At 60.1% G+C, this 8,153-nt stretch overlaps 2 protein-coding genes across 2 annotated transcripts; both read left to right on the top strand.

Annotated features, from left to right (window-relative positions):
• The first annotated feature begins 980 nt into the window (after window positions 1-980).
• HBM (hemoglobin subunit mu) lies at window positions 981-1,778 on the top strand. The gene is made up of 3 exons (XM_025374667.1): window positions 981-1,090; window positions 1,270-1,474; window positions 1,590-1,778. Exons 1-3 carry the CDS (start codon window positions 999-1,001, stop codon window positions 1,716-1,718), a joined length of 426 nt encoding a protein of 141 aa, XP_025230452.1. The 5' UTR covers window positions 981-998; the 3' UTR covers window positions 1,719-1,778.
• A 5,393-nt stretch (window positions 1,779-7,171) lies between these two features.
• Window positions 7,172-8,030, top strand: LOC112618059 (hemoglobin subunit alpha). Its single transcript, XM_025374666.1, has 3 exons — window positions 7,172-7,326; window positions 7,444-7,648; window positions 7,792-8,030. Exons 1-3 carry the CDS (start codon window positions 7,232-7,234, stop codon window positions 7,918-7,920), a joined length of 429 nt encoding a protein of 142 aa, XP_025230451.1. The 5' UTR covers window positions 7,172-7,231; the 3' UTR covers window positions 7,921-8,030.
• The last annotated feature ends 123 nt before the right edge of the window (window positions 8,031-8,153 follow it).

The following is an 8,153-nucleotide window of genomic DNA, read 5'->3' as shown; positions in this document are numbered from 1 at the left end:
GGGCGGGGTCGCGAGGAGGGGCGGGGCCCGGGCTAGGCCCCGCCCCCAGCTCCTGTCCCACTGCCTGCTGGTCACCCTGGCCGCGCGCTTCCCCGCCGACTTCACGGCCGAGGCCCACGCCGCCTGGGACAAGTTCCTAGCGGTCGTATCCTCTGTCCTGACCGAGAAGTACCGCTGAGCGCGGCCTCCGGGACCCCCAGCACAGGCTGCGGCCCCTCCCCTGCCCTTCACCCTCCCACAATTCCTGCCCTGACTCCAATAAATGGATGAGGACGGAGCGATCTGGGCTCTGTGTTCTCAGTACTGGAGGGAAGAAGGGGAGAAGCTGAGTGACGGGTCCGGGGGCTTTGCAGGAACGCGGTCGTCCCCGCTGACGTCGCGGCCTGGGGGTCACGTGGGGGGCGCTTTGGGGAGGTTCTTGCCCTGAGCACCGGAGCTGCAGCCCGGGTGGAGCGGAGCAGTCCCGGGCCAGCCCACGGCGTCTCCGGGCGTTTGTGCGGCTCCCAGCTTCCCATATCGCCCAAAGATTGTCACTTCGCTGAGCGTGTCGGGAGCGTGTCGGGACTCAGGGAACTTTTCCACAAAGCCTGAAGTCCGAATCCCGGGATTCTGGCAGCTGCGGGGGTCCCTGAGGCCTGTCCCTCCCCGACTCCTAAGAGAGTAGGGGTTTCCTGCCCCGCGTTCTCTCTCCGGCTCCTCCCATGGGCTCCCTTCTGGCACACCAGTAACTTTGCCCGAGGGAGTAATTACAGACGCCCCTGAAGTCTGGAGTAAAGGTACCCACGCAGGACAGCGTGAGTCAGTGCCAGAAACCCTGGGATCCCGGAGGTCGGGGCCTCCATGTCGGCAGGAACCCGGACTGGCTACGTTCCCGGCGCAGGCCGAGAGTCCCCGCGTTCCCGCCGCTCTCGGGCCGATAAGGACAGGCGGGGTGCTCGGAGTCTCTATAAGGAGCCCAGGGCGGCGGGTGCGGCCCCAAGAGCACGTCAGGCGGCGCCATGCTCAGCGCCCAGGAGCGCGCCCAAATCGCGCAGGTCTGGGACCTGATCGCGGGCCACGAGGCGCAATTCGGGGCGGAGCTGCTGCTCAGGTCGGTAAAGGCGGGGTCTCCGGGAGCTCAGGGAGGTGGAGATGAGGGTGTTGGCCGCGTGGGCCGCCAACGCCATCCAAGGTCCCTCCGATGCGGATCCCCGGGGCTCTGGGCGGTGTGGGCGCTAGTGAAGTCCCACGCAGCCGCCCTCCTCCCCGGTCACCGACCTGGTCCTGCAGGCTCTTCACAGTATACCCCAGCACCAAGGTCTACTTCCCGCACTTGAGCTCCTGCCAGGACGCGACGCAGCTGCTGAGCCATGGGCAGCGCATGCTGGCGGCGGTGGGCGCGGCGGTGCAGCACATGGACCACCTGCGAGCCGCGCTGAGCCCACTGGCGGACCTGCACGCGCTCGTGCTGCGCGTGGACCCAGCCAACTTTCCGGTGAGCCCTTTCCGGCCGGGGCAATGGTGCAGCGCGCAGCCGGGGGAGCTCCGCGGGGGAGCTCCGGGGATCCCTAGAGGGACAGACCCCGTCTCACAGGCCGCTTCTCCTGCAGCTGCTAATCCAGTGTTTCCACGTCGTGCTGGCCTCCCACCTGCAGGACGAGTTCACCGTGGAAATGCAAGCGGCGTGGGACAAGTTCCTGACTGGTGTGGCCGTGGTGTTGACGGAAAAGTACCGCTGAGCCTAGTGCTGCGCTGGCCTTTGTTTGTGCCTGTCAATAAACAGAGGCCCCAAATATCTGCCCCCGCCTGTGTGGTCTTTGGGGAGCTGGCAAAGTGAGGTCACTATTGTTGGCCAGAGAAGCTCAGGGACCTGCAAGGATCCTCCTAGAACTCTCAAATGCACCCCACCCCCGGAGGTTTGTCCTCCCATGGCGGGGAGTGTGGTGGGGCAGAGGGAGTATTGTGATGTGGGCGGGGGGGTGGCCTTCGACTTCAACTCTTGAATCCGGCTTCCAACCGCACTGTTCGCAAAGCACTTCCCCATTCATGCATTTATTCACTCATTCTCTCTCCATCCCCACTTCCTGCTGGGACCTGTAGATGCTAATCCTGGACCCTTTGCAGAGAGATGCAGAAACTGAGGTCCCGGAGCCAAATGTGCAACCTAATTAGGGCCCCAGAGCAGAGAGCTCCGCAGACCTTACTGTTCCTTTCCCCTTCCTTCCCCCATGGACACTTCCTGGGCTGCAAACCTGTGCTAGTCTGGTTAGCCCTGCCTGTGACCCTCCAGCCCTGGGGGTGAGGTGGGGAGGAAGTCCTCTGTGGCCACAAATTGGCAGACAGACCTGGTTTAGGCTTCCAGCCTGCTCATTCACAAGCTATGCGACCCTGGGCATGTCCCAGAGCTCTCCGGCCTTTACCCATCGAATAGAAAAACAACATTCAACTCACAAGATTTTTGAAATAATTTTTGAAATCATAACATAGGGTGGGTGCCTGCCGGCTCATTGCCACCCCACCCCTCCACCCAGCCCCAGCTGCCGTGTCTCAGTCTCTGCAGGTGCCCAGGCCAAGGCACTCCCTCCCCCAGGTTCCCTCTTCTCCCTCCCCAGGATGGGGAAAGGAATCTTAAGGCTCCACCCCAGGCTTTTCAGACAAAGAACAGGGTCTGAGGAAAGAGTAGGACCTTCGAGGTCTGCAAATCCTGAATAGGATTGGCTCTGGGTTGGCCATCCTGGGTCAGTGTGGGGAGCACTAGACCAGGTCTGGCAGCCAGGTCTGACCTGGCGGTCAACGCCTAGGTCTGAAGAGAGCTGTTGGAAGTGGAGCCCTGACTGTGAGTCAGTCAAGCTCCCTCCAGCAGTCAGTGCCAGGGACCTGTTGCCCTGCACTGCCTGGGACGCCAGCCTGGTAGTTTGGAGAACTTGGCCCCATGTTATCTACATACCCCAACTGTTTTCTTGAGTTTTTTCATTTTGTCTTGTTTTGTTTTTGAGACAGGGCCTTGCTCTGTGGCCCCGGTTGGAGTGCAGTGGCTCACTGCAGCCTCAACCTCCTGGGATCAAGCGATTCTCCTGCCTCTGTCTCCCAAGTAGCTGGGATTACAGGCACGCGCCACCATGCCTGGCTAATTTTTGTATTTTTAATAGGGACACAGTTTCACCACATTGATCAGGCTAGTCTCAAACTCCTGACCTCAAGTGATCGGCCCGCCTCAGCCTCCCAAAATGCTGGGATGACAGGCGTGAGCCACCACGTTCAGCCCCCCAAATGTTTACATGGATAAGTAACAGCTTTTGGTCCCAGGCAGTTTGGTGTGAAAGCAGCTTATGTTTCACTCTGGAAAAACTGTGCTCTTCTTCCCATCCAGGAAGCTGCCTGGGTCTGGGCCATATGTGGATAACTTACGGGTATAAGGGGCTCAGGACCCTGTGTAGAAGCCCAGGACAATGAGAGTGGGAAGGTTACCATGTAGAGAACTGGGTTTCTGTTTGGGTAGGACTAAGAGACGCAGGGCAGCCTTGGGCAACCTGCCTACTCTCACTTACTCCTCTTCCTATTTTCCTGTGCCAGGCACCTCCTGGCAACTTGCCTGCCAAAGACCCTGCATCCCAGGCATAAGAGCTCCTACTCTCCCGCTCCTTTCACTTTTGAGCTTACACAGACTCAGACAGAACCCACCACGGTGCTGTCTCCTGAGGACAAGGCTAACATCAAGGCGGTCTGGGCGAAGGTTTGCGACCACACTCCTAACTATGTCACGGACGCCCTTGAGAGAGAAGGACCCTCCTCTCCCTGCTCACATTTTGGGTCCAACACCCACTCTAGGGCTCCACTGGCCACCCCTAACCATTCTTGCCCCAGCCCCAGCCCCCAGCCCCTCATTCTTTGCTTCCCCCTGAAGCATGTTCCTGACCTTCCTCTCACTTGGTCCTGAGCTATGGCTCAGCCCTCATCAAGAAACAATGCAAGTAGGTGGCCGACACACTGACCAACACCATGGCCCACTGAGATGACATGCCCAATGACTTGTCTGAGCTGAGGCAACTGCACGTCAACGAGCTGTGGGTGGACCCAGGCAACATCAGGGTGAGCTTTGGGCTGGCAGGAATCTAGGGTGTGGGGGCAGCTGGTCTTCCTCATAAGACACAGCATCCCATGCATTCGGGGAGGTGGAGCACAGGTGACAGTGGTATCTACGTCCCCTGACTCTCTCCACAGTTCCTCGATAAATGCCTGCTGGTGACACTGGTCCATCACACCCTTCCCAGTTTACCCATGTGGTGCCTCCACGGACAAATTATTTGCTTTTGTGAGTGATGTGTTGACATCCAAATACCATTAAGCTGAAGCGTTGGTGGCCATGCCCCCTGCCCACTGGGCCTCCCTCCAGGCTCTCCTCCCCTCCCCACCCCAGCACTTCCTGATCTTTGAATGAAGTCCCAGTAGGCGGCAGCCTGTGTGTGCCTGGGTTCTCTCTCTCTCCCTGAGTGTGCCAGCCATGGAGGTGTTTTCCTGTCTCAGACCAAGGACCTCTCCGCAGCTGCATGGGGTTGGGGAGGGAGAACTGCAGGGAGCATGGGAGGGGAAGCTGAGATGGGCCTGCTCACGAGAAGGTGCTGAACCTGTCCCTGTCCTGAGAGGTGCCAGGCCTGCAGGCAGTGACTCGGGAGCTGCGGAGGACAGAGGCCTCCAGAGTTCTTCTCAGGGAGTCCCAGCATTGCCACCCTCCCTTGAAATCTCCCTGGTTGAACTTACACATACACTCTCCATCAAAACAAGACGAAACAAAACAAACTAGCAAAATAGGCTGTTCCCAATGCAAGTGCAGGTGCCTGAACATTTCTCTCATTCCCACCCCTTCCTGCCAGAGGGTAGGTGTCTGGAGAGGGTAGGTGTCTGGAGTGAGGGCGCTGGCCCTACCCACACATCCTCTGTCATGGGAACCCTCCCACAGCAGCCCAGTCAGTGGGGAAGGAGGAAGGGGCTGCGATGCTCACAGCCGGCAGCCTACACCTGGGGAGACTCTTCAGCAGAGTACCTTGCGGCCTCACTCCTGCACTTCTCCTGCACTTTATAGGGTGCTTTCAGAACTCACTGTGTGCCCAGCTCTGAGCCCCCAGCTAATTGCCCCACCCAGGGCCTCTGGGACTTCCTGGTGCTTCTGCTTCCCGTGCTGCCAGCAACTTCTGGAAACGTCCCTGTCCCCGGTGCTGAAGTCCTGGAATCCATGCTGGGAAGTTGCACAGCCCATCTGGCTCTCAGCCCTCCTAAGAACATGAGCAGCACTTCCAGCCCAGCTCCTGTCCCAGAGCGAGCATCCCCCTCCACACTCACAGTACTGGATCAAGCTTTGGGGAGGGCGGAGAGGGCCCCATCACCACTTTTCTTCTGGACATGGATCTCTGAATTGTTGGGGAGTTCCCTCCCCCTCTCCATCCACTCTTCCTCCGCCTCACAGCCCAGAGCATTCTTATTTAAGCATAAACACTTAAAAACATAAACTAAAATCCATCCCTGCTTTCACACACACCCTTTCTTGTGTTACTTAAAGTAGGAGAGAATCTCTCTTTCCTGTCTCCTCACTCCCAGCCCCAAAAGAGACCACAGTGAAAGGTTTGGGACTGAGCCCACCGGCCCCATCCTGTGCTGAGAGGGAATAGCTACAACTACAACTACTGCTGCAGGCCCTCTTTTTGGGCAAAAGTACCATCATACTGTAGATACCTGTGTACAACTTCCTATTCTCAGTGAACTGTCTCCTCTACACCCCTTTCAGCCACTTCATTCAGCTCTGTGCCATTCCACAGTCTCACTATTTCTATATTTCCATTACGATCCCGCCAAAAATCATCACTATTTATTTATTTATTTATTTTGAGACGGAGTTTCCCTCTTGTTGCCCAGGCTGGAGTGCAATGGCACAATCTCGGCTCACCGCATCTGCCTCCCGGGTTCAAGCGATTCTCCTGCCTCAGCCTCCTGAGTAACTGGGATTACAGCCATGTGCCACCGATCCCCGCTAATTTTGTATTTTTAGTAGAGACAGGGTTTCTCCATGTTGGTCAGGCTGGTCTGGAACTCCCGACCTCAGGTTTTTCACCTGCCTCAGCCTCCCAAAGTGCTGGGATTGCAGGCGTCAGCCACCGCGCCAGGCCAAACCATCACTTTTCATGAGCAGGGATGTACCCACTGGCACTACTGCACCTCCCACCCTTCCCCCACCAAGTCCACCCTTTCCTCACCCCACATCGCCCCCATCTCAATTCTGCAACCACAGGGAACTTCTTCCCCGTCCTCTCCCCTCCCAGAGCCAAGTTTGTTTATCTGTTTACAACCACTATTTACCTAGCGAGTCTTCCATCAGAGCATCTGGAGAGACTGGGGGTGTCACAGTGAACCACGACCTCCAGGCCAGGGGGAGAGTCAGTCACACAAACTGCACAGGGTCCCACTGTGAGTCCATGACCTGGGGCTTAGCCAGCACCCACCACCCTCACGCGTCACCCCACAACCCCCTAGAGGAGTCTGAACCTGCATGCAGCCCAGCCCCGTGCTTTTTGCGTCCTGGTATTTGTTCCTTCCTGGTGCCTGTCACTCAAGCACACTAGTGACTATCGCCACAGGGAAAGGGAGTTGGAGGGAGCGAGACTGGAGAGGAGGACGGACTCTGCGCGGAAATTCTTTTGCGTTCCTATGGGCCAGGGCGTCCGGGTGCGCGCATTCCTCTCCGCCCCGGATTGGGCGAAGCCTCCCGAGTCACACTCGCTCGTCCGCGTGTTCCCTGATCCCGCTGGAGCTGACGCGCGTCCAGCGCGTGCCAGGCCGGGGCGGGGGTGCGGGCTGACTTTCTCCCTCACTAGGGACGCTCGGGCGCTCCAAAGAAAAGGGTGGCGCTGCGCTCCTCGGTGGAAGAGCCGACAGCGCCCGACCCCAACGGGCCGGCCCCCTCGCCCAGCGTCGCGACCGCCCTGCTTCCTGGCGAGCTGGATGGGCGGGAGTGGAGTGGCGGGTGGAGGGTGGAGACGTCCTGGCCCCCGCCCCGTGTGCGCCCCCAGCGGAGGCCAAGCCCGCCGCCCGGCCCCGCGCAGGCCCCGTCCGGGACTCCCCTGCCGTCCAGGCCGCGCCCCGGGCTCCGCGCCAGCCAATGAGCACCGCCCTGCCGGGCGTGCCCCCGCGCCCGCAGCATAAACCCTGGCGCGCTCGCGGCCCGGCACTCTTCTGGTCCCCACAGACTCAGAAAGAACCCACCATGGTGCTGTCTCCCGACGACAAGAAACACGTCAAGGACGCCTGGGGTAAGGTCGGCGAGCACGCTGGCCAGTATGGTGCGGAGGCCCTGGAGAGGTGAGGCTCCCTCCCCTGCTCCGACCCGGGCTCCTCGCCCGGCTTGGCCCACCGGCCACCCGCAACCGTCCTGGCCCCGGACCCAAACCCCACCCCTCACTCTGCTTCTCCCCGCAGGATGTTCCTGTCCTTCCCCACCACCAAGACCTACTTCCCCCACTTCGACCTGAGCCACGGCTCTGACCAGGTTAAGAAACACGGCAAGAAGGTGGCCGACGCGCTGACCCTCGCCGTGGGGCACGTGGACGACATGCCCCAGGCGCTGTCCAAGCTGAGCGACCTGCACGCGCACAAGCTTCGGGTGGACCCGGTCAACTTCAAGGTGAGCGGCGGGCCGGGAGCGATCTGGGTCGAGGGGCGAGATGGCGCCTTCCTCGCAGGGCACAGCATCCGGCAGGTTGCGGGAGGTGCAGCGCAGGCGGCGGCTGCGGGCCCTCGGCCCCACTGACCCTCTTCTCTGCACAGCTCCTGAGCCACTGCCTGCTGGTGACTCTGGCCGCTCACCTCCCCGCCGAGTTCACCCCTGCGGTGCACGCCTCCCTGGACAAGTTCCTGGCTTCTGTGAGCACCGTGCTGACCTCCAAATACCGTTAAGCTGGAGCCTCGGTGGCCATGCTTCTTGCCCCTTGGGCCTCCCGCCAGGCCCTCCTCCCCTTCCTGCACCCGTACCCCCTGGTCTTTGAATAAAGTCTGAGTGGGCGGCAGCCTGTGTGTGCCTGGGTTCTCTCTCTCTCCCTGAGTGTGCCAGCCATCGGGGTATTTTCCTGTCTCTGACCAAGAACCTCTCCGCAGCTGCATGGGGTTGGGGAGGGAGAACTGCAGGGAGC

Source organism: Theropithecus gelada, unplaced genomic scaffold (assembly GCF_003255815.1).
Source record: "Theropithecus gelada isolate Dixy unplaced genomic scaffold, Tgel_1.0 HiC_scaffold_881, whole genome shotgun sequence".
NCBI classification, from domain to species: Eukaryota; Metazoa; Chordata; class Mammalia; order Primates; family Cercopithecidae; genus Theropithecus; species Theropithecus gelada.
Note: the sequence above shows the minus strand (reverse complement) of the source record. Positions and strands in the feature narration are given on the sequence as shown.

Coding starts and splice junctions, on each gene's coding strand:
- HBM (XM_025374667.1), top strand. CDS start 999: ATGCTCAGCGCCCAGGAGCGCGCCCAAATCGCGCAGGTCTGGGACCTG. Junction 1,091..1,269: donor GGGGCGGAGCTGCTGCTCAG/GTCGGTAAAGGC, acceptor CTGGTCCTGCAG/GCTCTTCACAGTATACCCCA. Junction 1,475..1,589: donor TGGACCCAGCCAACTTTCCG/GTGAGCCCTTTC, acceptor CTTCTCCTGCAG/CTGCTAATCCAGTGTTTCCA.
- LOC112618059 (XM_025374666.1), top strand. CDS start 7,232: ATGGTGCTGTCTCCCGACGACAAGAAACACGTCAAGGACGCCTGGGGT. Junction 7,327..7,443: donor GGTGCGGAGGCCCTGGAGAG/GTGAGGCTCCCT, acceptor TTCTCCCCGCAG/GATGTTCCTGTCCTTCCCCA. Junction 7,649..7,791: donor TGGACCCGGTCAACTTCAAG/GTGAGCGGCGGG, acceptor TTCTCTGCACAG/CTCCTGAGCCACTGCCTGCT.